The sequence below is a fragment of the Somniosus microcephalus genome, chromosome 5 (assembly GCF_052327205.1).
Source record: "Somniosus microcephalus isolate GS21.2 chromosome 5, FLI_Smic_1.0, whole genome shotgun sequence".
Classification (NCBI taxonomy): domain Eukaryota; kingdom Metazoa; phylum Chordata; class Chondrichthyes; order Squaliformes; family Somniosidae; genus Somniosus; species Somniosus microcephalus.
The window spans coordinates 183776282-183792888 of NC_140991.1; the positions used below are offsets into that span (position 1 = coordinate 183776282).

The following is a 16607-nucleotide window of genomic DNA, read 5'->3' on the forward strand; positions in this document are numbered from 1 at the left end:
AGTGTTTTTGTATATTTTTCTTGACCATTTAGTTTTTTCCATTTTCACTTTCTGGTTGAGTATTGATCAAAATAAACTATTTGGATATTTGTCAGTTGTGTAACTTATCTAACTTTTCATCCTAAAGAATGCACTTCTCCATACTTTTTACAGGCCAGAAGGTGAACATTAGATGAAGAGGATCTAAAGCAACAAACGGCTTGAATGCTTCCCCATAAAGGATTCAAAAAATGAAGATGTTAATAATGTGACTGGTTTGTCTGCAGAAGGAGGCTGTGGTTGGACAAACATGTTTGGAAGTCTGTTCAGGAGAAATACATCTCAGAAACTAAGTGCTTTGCTGCTGATTTTGGGGTTTATTTGGGGGCTGCTCCTACTTCGATATACGTTCCAGCATCCAAAGCACCAAAACAGTGCAGAACTGCGTGAACAGATTCTGGAACTGAGTAAAAGATATGTCCGAGCACTGGCAGAGGAAAATCAAAATGCAATAGATGGTCCTCATGGTGCTTCAATGGCAGGATATGGTAAGAGCTGAATAACATTTGCTCTGTGTTGTGTGTGTGTGTCTTGTGAAATTGATAGAACGGATTCTTTTACCCTCAGTCTGGTTCAGCAATCACTGAGTCGAATACACCTGGAGAATTTAAACGATTTATTATCCGCGGAGTCTTACTCTGATATATCGACACCGACTCCTGCAAGAGTCTGACGAATCCAACAGAGTAAGCAATTTCTCATACAGCGTGCTACATTTTTATCCCTGCTTTTGAGAAAGCATTAACACCTCGTACATTCTGCACCAATCATGAGCTGTGCACGTATACATTTAATTGGATTTCCTGGTCTGGCAGTTTGAAATAAAGAAGTCACATTTTACTGAATGGGTTACAGCTAAGTAAACATCCTGGTAATGTGTTCATGATCACCTAAACATTATGGTAATGCGTTTGCAATCACCTAATGTCTGTACAGTTTCTGCCATTGTTCCTATCAGCAAGGGGTAACATCATGGGTGCCAGCCTTGTTAACAATTAAAGATCAGGTATCAGGTTAGCCCTTTTTACTTCTCTGCTGCTTTTACAGTTTCTGGTTCCTGTTTCTTGAAATGATATTCTCAAAATCTTTTTCTAAACTTTCTTGTTGATAAGAAGTTAGAATCATGCTCAAATTGTCCATATGTTGTAACCTATTAAATGAGTTAACTAAGTGTTACCATTCCTATACTTAATAATTGGAGGAACGTGCACATTTTTGACAGATAACATGTAGAGCACAAGAAGGGAGTAGGTCTGCAGAGTGCAAATTTATGTTGTACCAGTCACTATATAACTTGAGGTGAAGTACAAGTACAACCTACAACTATTGTTAGGGAGAAAAAATTGGATCAACTAAAAATTTTATAAAATCTTATTTTTTTGATGCCTTTAATACCTTCGATTTAAGTTCAAAGATGCAGGAAATAGCCCTAGAGTAACAATTATTAAGATTCTCCTGACTCCCATGTGTGTGGTCAGTAAGAGCTGTAGGATTATATTTCACTTCATGGCTTTGGATATTGTAGTGTGAAGCATTTTAGCTCAGCTGTTGCAATTTTCGATTATCCTACTGCTTAGAATACAACCGCTGAAGTTGCGCAAGCCCTTTTGGACCTACACGCTTAACCTTCGACAATGAGACTTCAACCCTGATGCTTGGAAAAGCCGAATGGACTTCACAAGAAGTCACAAATAAACATCTCGTGAAAGACCCAACACGGAAGATCCCTTGCTTCGATCTTCCGCAAAGCTTATGGGCAACCCTAAACTACATCCGCACAAACCATGGCAGATGTGAATACTTGATGCACAAATGGAGATTTAAAAACTCTCCAGTGTGCGACTGTGGTCACCCAGAACAGACCATGGAAGGTATAACAACTCCATGCCCGATTCACCAATGTGAAAGAGGCACTGCGCTACTCCTCACGCAATTCTCTGGCTTAACCACCTAAACGTAAAATTATAGTTGTTACTCTACATATACATCAGCCATACAAAGTAATAGTACTGCTTAGAATCATACAGCACTGAAGGAAGCCATTCAGCCCATCGTGCCTGGCTTCTCTTTCTGTGTTGTATGATTCTATGAACAAATCCGAAGACCTGAATTAATATACTGCCTTATCACATCTCTCAAACAATCCAAAGTGAGTTATATGAATTATCAAGGGCTGTCATTGTTGTGGTGTGGGCAGCAGTGGTCATATTGCACACAAGATCCAACCAACTTCACAGAGGAATGACCATTTGGTTTATTTTTTGGTGGTGTTGGTTGAAGGAATATTGGCCAGGACGCTGGAACCTTTAGCATAACCCTGAACAGCATCGTTGATAGTGCAGTGCTCCTTTGGTGTTACAGCCTAAAATGTTCTCCGGTCGTGGAGTGGGGCTTGAACTCCTAATCTTTTGAATTAAATGGGAGTCCTACCAACTGAGCCAAGCTGACACCTAATAGCCTTCCAATAAATTACATAGGCTATACGGCACAGAAACAGGCCATTTGGCCCAACCAGTCCATGCTGGTGTTTATGCTCCACTCGAGCCTTCTCCCATCTTTCTGCATCTAAATCTATCAGCATAACCCTCTATTCCCTTCTTCCTCATTATGCTTATCTAGCCTCCCCTTAAATGCATCTACAGTATTCGCCTCAACCACTCCCTGTGGTAGCGAGTTCCACATTCTCACCACTCTCTGGGTAAATAAGTTTCTTCTGAATTCCCGATTTGATTTCTAAAATTCTGTCTTTGACGAGCAATTTTCTCCACTTTTTTGCTAGCTTGTTAGATAGTTTGCTGTGTTATGGCAAAACACTTTCTTGGCAAGGAGAGGGGGAGAGCTGGATTTCCTATTGTCCAGTTATTGATTTTAGAACATTGTAGTGCTTGGATCAAAATGTTGATTTCTCCCTTAATTTTTGACTCCATCCTGACTTCCCAACCAAGTAAGAATTATGTTTACATCCGGATTGTTTATGATGTGGATAAAGCAAGCCAAAAGTTGGACCTTGCCAGAGAAAACCTAATACAGAGAGATGGCCAAAGCTGCATGCTTGCATCATGCCTCAAATAGCAGGAGCTGTGGAATTCAATGGCATTTTTTTAGACCTATGAAAATGTGGGTTTTTAAAGTCAGGTCCTTTATATTAAAAAAAATGCTAAAATCCGCAAGAGTACTGTGTCTCTGGGTGAGGGGGATAGTGTTTAGGAGTGGAAACCGTCCCTGATTTTCCAACCCCATCTGTGCCAAGTTAGTTTATCTTTGCTGGCAGTAGGGGGTTTGCTACAGTTGGCCTCACAGTGCAGGTTGAAAGAGGGCGAAGCTGCTGGAGAGTGCATGCAGATGTAGTGTGAGTGTAGGGTTGAGCTGGCTGTAATGCAGCTGTTTAAGAATGGCCTGTTGCCACTCACTGTCTAGGTTCATGTGAGGGATGGACACGTAGGATAGGTCCCATACTGCAGTTGGGAATTAACACCTTCGAGATGAGGCAAGAAAATTTTAATTAAGTTTGTCTTTTGACTCTCAACTGCCTATCTTCTATACCATTCCCAGTAGTTTACTGAGGTGGCACCATTAAGCAATTTCACACAAAGTAAAATTACTTTAAATTAACGAATAGTCTGCACAGAGTAGTCTTAAACGGAGTGTTTCTCAACAGAGTGTTAAAGTTGGGAATTTGGAGAGAGTGAGAATTCTGAGCAGCGGGGGAAGGAGGTGCTGCTTTTAGCCTCCAAAACTTGGAGTGCTTTATGTTGCAGGTAAATATTTAATTTAATCTACCTGTAACTTAAACTAGATCTGATAATGAGTTAATAACTAAAAAAAATAAGCTAAGTTGATTAAATACGTAAACTTTAATTAATTAAGTAACTAAAACAAGATTATACAGGGATGGCAGTGCAGGTGGTGTGCCGTAACTGCAGCACGTGGGAGTCTGTGGAGAGCATTGCGATCCTGGATGACCACGTCTGCAATAACTTTCTGCATCTCGAGGGACTTCAGCTCAGAGTTGTTCAGCTGGAGTCCGAGGTGCAGACATTGTGGGGCATCATGAAGGGGGAGAGTTACCTGGACACTTCGATCCAGGAGGCAGACACACCCCTTAGGTTGGGTAGTGGTACAGGTCTGGTTAGTGGTCAGGGGCAGGAGGGTGTGACTGTAACTCAGGCAGGTAAGGGGTCCCCAGGTGCAGTGATGGTTGAGCCTCGGCCTTTGTCCTTATCCAACAGGTATGAAGTTCTTGCTACCTGTGTCTGCAGGGTGGATGAGCAAACTGACCACGACACTGTGGTGCAGGAGGCCATTCAGGTGGGGGGGAGTGAAAAGGAATGTTGTGATAGGGGACAGTATAGTCAGGGGGATACATACTGTTCTCTGCAGCCACGACCGGGAGCTCCGAAGGCTGTGTTGCCTGTCCGGTGCCAGGGTTAAGGATATCTCCGCATAACTGGAGAAGAATTTGGAGTGGGAGTGGGAGGATCCAGTTGTCGTGGTCCACTTAGGAACCACGACATAGGTAGAACTAAGAATGCGGTTCTGCTGAGGGCGTTGGAGGAGCTAGGGTCCAAATTAAAACGCAGAACCTCAAAGGTAATAATTTCTGGATTGTTACCTGAGCCACATGCAAATTTGCACAGGGACAAGCAGATCAGAGATTTAAATGCGTGGCTCAAAAAGTGGTGGGGGGGAAGAGGTATCGATTCGTGGGGCACTGGCACCAGTACTGGGGACATATTGTTCCATTGGGACAGGATCCACTTAATCTGGGCTAGAACCAGTGTCCTGGCAAATTGAATAACTAGGGCTGTAGCTAGGGCTATAAACTAAAAAGGAGTCGGGGAGGGGGTCAGGTGAGGGGAAATTTAGAAATCTAAAGAGAAAAGTCAAGGCAATGGAGCAGTGTAGTGATTTGGGTAAAGATAAGCAGAGTGTGACAGGAAGGAATAGAGAGTTTTAATAGTGCATCAGCGAATAAGGTGAAAGCAGGGAGAAATGGTAAAAAGTTAAATTTAAAGGCTCTTGTTACGAATGCTTTGTGCATTCAGATAAAGGGATGTACAAGAAATTAAACCAGCCTAAATATAAACGAAACAGGAAAGGAGAGCATAGGAAAGACTAAACAAAGGGAGACATAGATGGCCAGAGAATAAATAGTTATAGAACAGGAGTGTAAAAAGATGGTTAAAAATAAAGTGAGTGGAACTGCTATTAAAAATGAGTTAAACTGTCTGTACAGCAATGCACAAGGTGTCCGTAATAAAACAGGGGAACTGGAGGCAATAGTACATTGCGAGGAACCAGATATAGTAGGGATTACTGAGACATAGCTACAGAAAAATTAGGACAGGGAATTAAACACTGCAGGGTATAACATATTTTGAAAATAGAGAGGGGGAAAAGGGGAGGAGCTATACTTAGTAGACATAACATTATGGCAGTAGAAAAAAGTGACGCAGCTATCAGTAAGACAAATAGAATCCATGTGGATAGAGATAAAAGAGGATCAATCACGCTAATAGGGGTAGTCTACAGACCACCTCGTATTGGCAGGGCAATGGAGGAAGAAATATGCATACAAATTAGGGAAATGAGTAAAAAACATAGAATAATCATGGAGGATTTCAACTGCCCCGAAATTAATTGGCCAGAAGAGGTAGGTAAAGGGGATAAGGGAATGGAGTTCCTACAATGTGTACAGGACTCCTTTCTAACCCAATATGTAAGAAGCCTGATGAGAGAGGATTAGTTACTGGGTCTAGTAATAGGGAATGAACCAGAGTAGATAAGTAAAAGTAGGGGAACATCTAGGCGATAGTGACAATAATTGAGAAGGACATAAGTATGACGAAGACCAGGCAAATAGATTGGAGAAAAGCCAATTTTGCAGGGCTGAGAATAGAAATTGGGAAAATAAAATGGATAACAGTATTGGCAAACAATGCTGTAGAACAGCAATGGGAAACATTTAAAACGATGTTCAACAGAGTCCAGGAAAAATATATTCTGTTAAAAAACAAGAACACCTAAACCCTAATTAGACACCATGGATGAATAAAGACATAAAGGAAAAATTAAGGGTAAGGACAGAGGCTTACACTAAGTACGTGGACAGCAGGGGAGAGCATGACAAGGGAGAATACGAAGAGATTAGGAGAGAAGTCAAAAAAATAATTAGTTAGGCAAAGAGGAACTATGAAATTAAATTATCAAGGAACATAAAAAAAAATAGTAAAATATTCTACAGGCACATAAATAAAAAAAGAAAAGTTGGGATGAGAATAGGGCCACTCAGGGATGGTCAGGATAAAATCATAGGCCACAATAGCGAAATGGCAGAAATATTAAATAATTACTTTGCTTCATAGAAACATAGAAGTTAGGGGCAGGAGTAGGCCATTCGGCCCCTCGAGCCTGCTCCGCCATTCAATGTGATCATGGCTGATCATCCAATTTCAGTACCCGGTCCCTGCTTTCTCCCCATACCCCTTGATCCCTTTAGCCTTAAGAAATATATCCAACTCCTTCTTGAATATATTTAATGAATTGGCCTCTACTGCCTTCTGTGGTAGAGAATTCCACAGGTTCACCACTCTCTGGGTGAAGAAATTCCTCCTAATTTCTGTCCCAAATGGCTTACCCCTTATCCTTAGACTGTGACCCCTGGTTCTGGTCTCCCCAACCATCGGGAACATCCTTCCTGCATCTAGTCTGTCCAGTCCTGTCAGAATTTTATAAGTTTCAATGAGATCCCCTCTCATTCTTCTAAACTCCAGCGAGTATAAGCCCAATCGACCCAATCTCTCCTCATACGTCATTCCTGCCATCCCAGGTATAAGCCTGGTGAATCTTCGCTGAACTCCTTCCACGGCAAGAACATCCTTCCTCAGATAAGGCGACCAGAACTGCACACAATACTCAAGATGTGGTCTCACCAAGGCCCTGTACAACTGCAGCAAGACATCCTTGTTCCTGTACTCAAACCCTCTCGCTACGAAGGCCAACATACCATTTGCCTTCTTAACCGCCTGCTGCACCTGCATGCTTACCTTCAGCGACTGGTGCACAAGGACATCCAGGTCTCGTTGCACTTCCCCTTCTCCCAATCTATTGCCATTCAGATAATCTGCCTTCCTGTTTTTGCCACCAAAGTGGATAACCTCACATTTATCCACGTTATATTGTTTCTGCCCAATCACCCAACCTGTCCAAATCATCCTGGAGTTTCTCGGCATCCTCCTCACAGCACACACGCCCACCCAGCTTTGTGCCATCTGCAAATTTGGAGATATTACATCTAGTTCTCTTGTCTAGATCATTAATATATATTGTGAATAGCTGGGGTCCAAGGACCGATCCCTGCGGTACCCCACTAGGCATTGCCTGCCACTCGGAAAAAGACCCGTTTATTCCAACTCTTTGCTTTCTGTCTGCCAACCAGTTCTCTATCCAAGTCAATACCTTGCCCCCAATCCCATGTGCCTTAACTTTACACGCTAATCTCTTATGCGGGACATTATCGAAAGCCTTCTGAAAGTCCAAATACACCACATCCACTGGTTCTCCCTTATCTATTTTACCAGTTGCATCCTCAAAAAATTCCAGTAGATTAGTCAAGCACGATTTACCTTTTGTAAATCCATGTTGACTTTGTCCGATCCTGTCACTGTTTTCCAAGTGCTCTGTTATTACTTCTTTTATAATGGACTCTAGCATTTTCCCCACTACCGATGTCAGGCTTACCGGTCTATAATTCACCGTTTTCTCTCTACCACCTTTTTTGAATAGTGGGGTAACATTAGCTACCCTCCAATCCATGGGTACTGTTCCAGATTCCATCGAATGTTGGAAGATGATCAGCAATGCATCTACTATTTCTCGGGCCACTTCCTTAAGTACCCTAGGATGTAGATGATCAGGCGCTGAGGATTTATCGGCCTTCAATCCCATCAATTTCCTTAACACCATTTCCCTACAAATACTGATTTCTTTCAGTTCCCCCCGTTCATCAGACCCTATGTTCCCCGACATCTCTGGGAGGTTGTTTGTGTCCTTTGTGAAGACAGAACCAAAATATGTATTTAATTGGTCTGCCATTTCTTTGTTCCACATTATAAATTCCCTTGATTCTGACTGCAAGGGACCTACGCTTGACTTCACCAATCTTTTTCTCTATTTACAGTATTTACCAGGGAGACAGATCATGACACCGGAAGATGAGATTAGAAATGATATAACCACATTTAAAATAAAAAGAGGAGAAATATTAAATAAACTCAAAGATGATAAAACCCCTAGTCCGGACGGATCACATAGTCACTGGATCAAAATCCTGGAACTCCCTACCTAACAGCATTGTAGGAGTACCTTCACCACCTGCAGTGATTCAAGAAGGCGGCTCACCATCACAATAAATAAATAAATGCTGGCTTTGCCAGCGATGCCCACATCCAGAGAATTATAATTTTTTTTAAATAGTGCCTTTCACGACCTCAAGATGTCCCAAACTGCTTTATAGCCAATTAAGTGTAGTCACTGATGTTATGTGGAACCATGCAGAGCCAATATGTACACAGCAAGGTCTCACAAGCAGCAGTGAGACAAATGACCAGATAATCTGCTTTAGTGATGTTGCTTGAGATGGCAAAGGGTATTCTTGCAGCAACTTCAACATCCCACGCTGGAAGTCAATTAAGTCTCAAACACTGCAATTTGGCAGAGCAACTCAAGGGAATCGTACCATGGAATAGGGATTCCCCACAGACACTCTGATTGGGCATGGAAACCAGTAGTGCTGTACCAGCACCCCTTACTTTCCCAAGGTCCCCATGGAAAGATCAACAGAAACACCATATTAGTAGCACAAATGTCGACATGCCTTTCGGAAGCCTGCAGTGCACTGAAGTTGACCCTGGGCTCATGAGCCCTTTTCCTATTGTGGTGCAGCCAAGTGAATTCAAATGTGCTAAGAGAAGGGCACCACTGAAATAGACCATCATGGATCACGATTTTCCAGGAGTTTGTCAAGTTCCACATTGTGCAACAGGAATTTTTTCCACTACCTTCAGGACCCTGTTGTATTGGCCAAAGTTTAAAACAAGTTGACCCCATTAGGACTGTCCCTTCCAAGCAGAACACACAGCCTATACAGCTCCTGGGAGCAAGACTGTGCCACCTACACGCAAAATGCTAATGAAAGATGTCAACCTAGTGACGTCTACCCACAGCAAGGTTACTTCACCCTACACACATGCCATCCGTCTCTGGCGGATGATGCTGGAAAAGTTGTGACCCAAAAAATGTATGCTATTGTACACCGGACCATACCTCTGCCTTCAGGTCTACTGGACATCAGATCTTCTCTCTTATCTTCCCCCCGCACCACCAAGACATTGCCATACTCTGCCTGCTGTCTTACAGAAATGCACTGTTCTCACTTATGGCAATTATCCTCTGGAGCTTTCACAGCTCTCAGGTCAGGAGAAAACAAAACCATGTATCCAGCTGTGGTGCAGCCCAGCATCACTCGTTTCATAATTTGGATTTGATATACGAGCAGTATAATTATAATTTAAGCAATTTACCACCAACTGTACCAAATTAAAATATACACCTCCTTTAAAACATGCACGGCAGATTTGCTGCAAGGAACTACTACAAAAGTTTACGATATTTTATATCTGTGCAGGATATTATAACTTTAGTAAGTCTCAATTTTTTTGCCTCCATCATTATAAGGGATTTTTTAAAGACATTTATTTTGAAGATGGATTATGCTTTTTTGGGGAGGGTCTTTTGTGTGCTGTATATCTTGCTGTCATTTTTGTATGTTTTTGCATTGTTTTCAAAATTGAATATTAAAGGGAAAAGTGTGTTCCGACAGGAATTGACTAAATAAGATATTAAACATTCCAAGTTTTTCCCTCCTTCAGCTGATCTGAAAAGGACAATTGCCGTCCTACTTGATGACATATTGCAGCGCCTGGGGAAACTGGAAAACAAAGTGGAGTACATGATTTCGAGCGGCTTGACAAATAACACCAACAGTACCAACAGCAATCCTATGTCAGCAGCTGCCAATAAACAAATGAATGTTCAAGGTAGTATTAGATAGCAAGTCTGCAAAGGGGGTAAGAAAATGGGATGCTATTTTCAATTCCTTTTCTGCTTTGGTAACCTTCAAATCCTATTGAGCTTTTTTGGAAGGTTTCATTGACATTTCTGTCCAGTTGAAGTACAGTAAGTATCTGGTGCTCTGTACAGTCTTGATTCATTTTGAGATCGGTATGTAGCTTAAATTAGCAAAAAAGATGATCATTCAATGCGATGTAATGCTGGGACTGGTTGCATGTGAATGCTAATCCTTGGACATCTGTCCCCGGTTCATTGCCGATTCTAGTTGGCTGGGTTTAAAAAAACAGAAACAGCTATGTTTGTAGGAAAAGGAGATCTATTATATGAAAGCGGATTGGAGTCTTTTGGCAGTAGTCAGTGGATATTCTAATCCTTATAAATATGTACTCAAAATTGTCACAACTTCACTGTTGACATTAAAAAAATCATTACTGTTTAAAAGAATCAATTTTTTAGTGCACTGAACTTTGCATGTTAACACAAAATAATCACTGTAAAATGCTGAATAATGGATCAGTAATGGTATGTCTCTGTATGCTGCAGTGTCCTAGGATAGCATACAAGTGTAAAGGGTTTAAACCATTCCTAATTTTAAAATAGCTCCCCCCATTCTCCTTCCATTCCACCTGCCCCAAAGTTATATTTGCACTGCTGCCTTCAAAGCTGTAAAGATTTTTTAAATGACTGATCGTGAATGTATTGTACAGACCAGGGCTATTGCAGATATTTTGTAATAGATGTGGATAGAAAGAAAGAGAACCTGATTGTTGACTACAATCATTGTCATGGATGAATTAATAATTTTATTTAATGTTCTTCAATATTTTGGGGGCTAGATTACTACCCCTAGATTATCTTTCTGTACCTCTTGGCACCTGCACAAATCTTCTGTTTACTTTATCTAATTTGGATTCTTTTTTAATATAAGTGTTGCTTAACAGTAAATCTGCTTGCTAAGTTTGTAATTGCTATGCAAATTCACCTTGTACACAGTATATCTCTGGCCATAAGGTTATTGTTGGAAACAGCCTTCATTGTGCCCTCTCCCCCAGTGTGATTGAAGCTGCAGTACTTTATAGTAAAACATATTTTGAATATCATTGGAGGATAAGGTATCCATCTTAAAAAGTAAGTAAAATCACCAGGACAGTTAACCTTTGTATTATGTCACATGTTCTATAATAGTAATGCTATAATAGTAGGAGAAAGCCTACTAGTGCTGCAGGTAACATTCATAAAACATATTTTGAACTGGGAGAATTCACTGGCATTTTATGTCGATATATTCAACACCTGATATCTGTAAATACATTTTTAGTGTAATTTATTTGTCAGAAGCTGTGCATTGCACATTTAAAAAAAAAAAAACTGCACAGATAGACTGATGTAATTTTTTTCCTACATAGTACTGCAGATTTAAGTGTATATTTGCTTATTGTAATTCTGTGCTTTTTGATCTGTTAAACTGCTGAGCAATAAACTTCCATTTTTGGGGCTTGGGGATTGCAAATGCTTTGTGATGTTATGCTTCATTTAAGTGTTCCTTTATTCATGCTGTCAATTTGGTTTGCAAAGCAGTGAATAGTATAACATGAAAAAATGTACAAAATGAATTGCACAGCATTGTAGTTGTGCAGATTTGTACTGTTGCTACACATATTGATTATCCGTTTCAAAGACTGGTTGCAGCAATGGGCTATCATACTATCCTTTTGCCTCCAAGACTTGGGCTTAAAGTCTCCCATCTCGGCCAGTTGTAAGGGTCCTTACATGGAGAGAGTTTGAACAGTTTCAACCCAGTTTTTAGTGAGCCTAAGCTAGTAGCACAAAACTCACAAATTGGCAGTATTACTCAGGGAAGGAACACGACTGGCTGGTGTAGGAAATCAGAACATTCACATTGGTGTAGTAAGGGACACTCTCCTGAGATAAGGCACAATGATGAGGTAGTGTAGAGGGTGAATTATTCTGTATCTGACCTGGGAATAGTTCACGTTGACATTCAGTGCCCAAAATGGAAATTCCACTCTCCAGACTGTTGCATCTGATTTTAAGCACAAAGGTTTACCAAGACTATTTATAAAAAAAAATTAAAAAAAAATAAAAAAAATTCAAAACACAATACTTTTCCAGCTTACTTGCACTATGGTCTTTTCAAATTTATTTGCAAGTAAGAAATCAGTGGTTGGAATGTTGGATTTAAAAGCGAAATTATTTGCAGTTTTGACTGAACTAAATCTTGTTGGATTCCTCTATGGTAGTTTTTTGACATTTGACCACATAAGGTAGAAATCAACTTGATTTTCTCAATTTTCACTCGGCAACAATGTTCCCGCTAAGCTACGTGGCCATGCAGCAGTCTGGAGGTCCCGCACTGGCCGTTCACGGGCTTTTCAATGTAAATAACCGCGCATGCAAAAAAAATTACAGCGAACATTGCTCACCATGTGAATTTTTTTGAAATTCCATTGCTATCTTAAAATTAAGCACGTACAGAATCGAGAAGGAAATTTAATTTGATGAAACATAGCGATGTGGGGAGAGAGAAGTTAATCTCTACAAAAGATTCACTTACTGAGCTCTCTTCCAGTTCTGAAGTTGGTAACTTTGTACTACAATTGTATTTTCTTACTCCTGATTATAGTTTCCTATGTCCCTTTAATGGTATTTTGCAACCAATAAAATACATTTCATGGCTGTGTAAAATATAAATGAAGTAGAAAATGCAAATTTTCAATGCAGTAAAATTATTAATGACACTGCACTATGCGGACAATTGTATTTTTATCCTTTTTTTCCCCAAAGGAATTAAATATGCACAATATGTAATTTAATGCTAAGTTGCTGAAGAATTTCAGTGAATTTAAGGGATTATGTGGGCAGCACAAGTCTACAATGTTTCAAAAGTTCCAACATTCCAGCCTGTAAATACAGATCCAATCAAATTTGTAACATCAGAGCCACTCTTTTTCTGTTCTGTACATGAATAAGTTGGACCTTAATTTAAATTAAATACAACTTTGGTTTTCTTCATTCTCGGGATATGGGCACCACTAGCAAGGCGATATTTATTGCCTGTCCCTGAGAAGGTGGTGGTGGACGTCCCCTTGGACCGCTGCAGTTTCTGTGGTGAACTTACTTCTATTGCTGCTGCCATTCTTACTTTTTACTGGCTGCCATTTTTACATTAACAGAGAACACTATGCTTACTTTGTGCAATGTTTGTTGCTTTGCACTTATCACAGAAATTTTTGTACCTTTTTTTGTGCCACTGCTGGGTTAACCAGTGTTTCTTGCAATTTGCACAGCAGTAATATCATCTCCAAGACTGTTTAATAGTCCATTTCAATAATAAACTCAAGATATATGAACTATTTTTTGAGAATTTAAAAATAATTGGAAATAATTGTAATTCACCTTGTAGGTTTTGTGTTTTTTTTAAATGTAAAGCAAAATAATGTGCTGCTGCAAAGCTTAATCATTATTGTGTGAAACTGTTTCTGGAGCTTTGTGGTTGGAAGTATCTTTAATAAAGTTCATTTAAAAGGCTTACAGCGCTATATTTCACTTTTCTGATTTGTCTGGTTCTTTCACACAATGTTTTTTTCCCTCTAGACTGGGAGTCTTTGCTGCTGTTTAATGCATTTTTCTTGGCTTCTTTCCTTCTGCTTACACAGTGCCTGGTGCCAACAAAAATCCTTTCTCGCTATAGGATCATATGTGATTGAAGGTATAATGTTCATTTGTATATTCAAAAGCAGATTTTGGTCACCTGTGAAATAAAACTGCACAATCTACATGAGCTACTGAGTGCAGAATGACCCAGATTACTTGTCATTTGTTTTGAAGGAGATTGTTCTCATTTTGTTTTAACTACTGATTTTGATCTTTCTGATTTTATTTCCAAACTAAAAAAAAAAAAAGTGAATAAGTATTTGAAATTGAGGAAGATACAAGGCTATGAGGAGAGCACATGTTAGTGGGATAAGCTGTGGATTGCTCTCACAAAGGGCTGATATGGACAAGATGGGCCAAATCTATGCTGTAAACTTCTATGGTTTAAAGATTTTCACATAAGTTAGACTTGTTAAAACAACCCGTGTGAAGGTTAGATGTAAAATTCAATTCCTGCCAGGTCAACATCAATGTAATCTGGTTTTGGTATGACCTTTCTGTCTGCTTGTGATTGCTCCAGCATGGTCGCCAAATAATTCAGGGACAATCTTTTTATGCAGAGTGAAGCAAAGTTCTGAATTAAGAAGAGACTTTGTAACTAAGGTTGGTGTTTCCTAATGTAGGTTAGTTAACTATCTCCAGTTGACCAGTTAATTGAGATAATTTGTGTTGAAAACCTTGGATTATGTACTTCCCCATGGTAGTTGTACTATAATTGAGTGCAGATCAACATGAAGACCGATACACAGCATATTGTATTTCCCAATAATAGAGCAACTTTATAGGAAGGGACGGAAAATATCTGTTTACATTTTTATTAATGAGAGTGCTTTTATGAAATGATTATAATTGCTGTTGGTACTAACGCAGGCTAATTTGTCTAAGAAATATACTTTCTATGATTTTTTTATTTTTGTGTTTTAGGAAGTAACTGTTATGGTATTAAGAGGTAACCTACGTAGAGGATTTGTAACTGGGCAGGTTAAAATATCTATTATTTCACTAGTGAAGTGTAGTCATCCTTGCAACTAATAGTCACAAATGAATTATATAAACTAACCTTTGCAATGAAATATAAGTAGGTACTGCACATCATAGGTCTACACACTATTGAATATTTGCTATTCTAATACACAACTGAAGTGTGCCTTTATTTTCTACAAATACAACTTAAAATTAAGATCTGAACACTTTATTTTTGACACCTTGTAGGGCTATATCTGAATTGGCAGTTACACTTTCATCTTTCTACAGCAAAAAAACATTGAAAGGGTCACCCAACCAGTAAAAATGCATTTGACTGAGCAAGTTATTGAACAGTGTCAACTTCCAGAACAACATCTTCCCTTGTTGCTGATCAAAACTCTATTCAGTTCTAGGAATGCCTCCGAAAACCTTAAGTTTATTGTGTAAATGCAAAAGTTTGTGAAATAGTGCACAGTTAGATCTATTCTCCCTGCATGTATGAGGTTCATTTTGTTCTAAAATATTGTCATTGATTATTTGAGCTGGATCTGAATCACAGTTCTTTTCTAGTACAGCACGTTCTCAACAATTTGTTTCACTTTATGAAAGTTGCATTCAAATAGGTCGCCCTTAATTCCTAACTGGGACCTTTAATAAACAATGGACCAAATATTCAAAACTTTCAACATGTCATTTGAAGTTTTTTTTTTTACCTGGAAGGTGGTATTATTGGCAGCCGCTGGGCTAGTGAACTGCCTCATTATTACACAAAATTGATAATTCAGTTGGTGAGGAAGGTGGTTGTAAGTGCCTGTAAGAGTTTAAAATTACTTAATGCTTTTTCCAAATGTAATTGCTGCCTTTAAAATAAAATCTAAATATCTCAACATTGAAACACAAAGTAGAATTGCATTAATCTCAGTGTTATTATTCCCAGTGTTCCAAGACACTGTACTTTCTATGGTGATGCAATGGTCTATGACAGAAATCTAAAACACCTAATTATTTGCATGTGAACTATTATTGTTACTGAGTTCAATATAAGAACAAACCATAGAGGTTCAAAATAGCACTTTAACTGTAAGCTTCTGTGCCAATGCACTTAACCTAATACAACTATATTTGTTCCAAATTAGTATTTGAATTATAGACTTATTGAAGTCTTGCTGCAATTTGTTTTTACAATTATCCATTTATTCATATCTGAAGTTCTATACATAAAAATTTGATATAATCTAACCTTTGCCAAGTCTCTAATTTATTCCTGACTTAGTCCAAATAAGTAATTAAAAGTTTAGTTAAAACAAATGTTAATGCTTTGTGAGCTATCCATACCAGGAAGGTCCCAGATTCAATCCCCAGTCTGCTGAGTTTGCTGATTTGAGCTGGGGGAGCAGTCTAGGTTCTAAATTTGGTCTCTGTGTCCGAGTTAAGGAAAATAAAAACCATATAGGATTCCTGCTCCTGATCGCCATCCAGCAATCCTTCCTGGAACTGTGGGTATCGGGTGAGGACAGGATCGTGCTTGGCTATGATGCCCCAGCATTGAATAATTCCCTGCCAAAAATCATTGTCAAGGTCATTTGGGCGAGGTACCGTAGGGTGACTAGTGGCTGCGGAATCGTATCCCAGCAAAGAATCAACACCGTCAGGAGAGGAGAGAGATTGGTGAGGAAAAAAATTACATTTTAAGAAAGCAATTTTATGGCCCAACTTAGCATTTTGTATGCAACAAGGTTCCACGGTATTTGCATCAACTAGTTTTGGATCTAGTTTAATGAAGTATACTATTCAGA

The 16607-nt window shown here is 39.4% G+C and overlaps 1 protein-coding gene across 6 annotated transcripts in view; it reads left to right on the forward strand.

Annotated features, from left to right (window-relative positions):
* ccdc126 (coiled-coil domain containing 126) overlaps positions 1 to 16607 on the forward strand; it is a 145134-nt gene that overhangs the window by 21006 nt on the left and 107521 nt on the right. For 4 of the 6 annotated variants that reach the window (XM_085988475.1, XM_085988474.1, XM_085988476.1 and 1 more), the window contains 2 exons: positions 154 to 527; positions 9969 to 13720. In XM_085988475.1, coding sequence (XP_085844601.1) covers positions 290 to 527; positions 9969 to 10150 — 420 coding nt within the window. In that variant the 5' untranslated portion in view covers positions 154 to 289 and the 3' untranslated portion in view covers positions 10151 to 13720. Of the gene's footprint in view, positions 1 to 153; positions 528 to 9968; positions 13901 to 16607 lie in introns of those variants that run through there. The other 2 variants (XM_085988478.1, XM_085988473.1) reach the window with 2 other exon arrangements.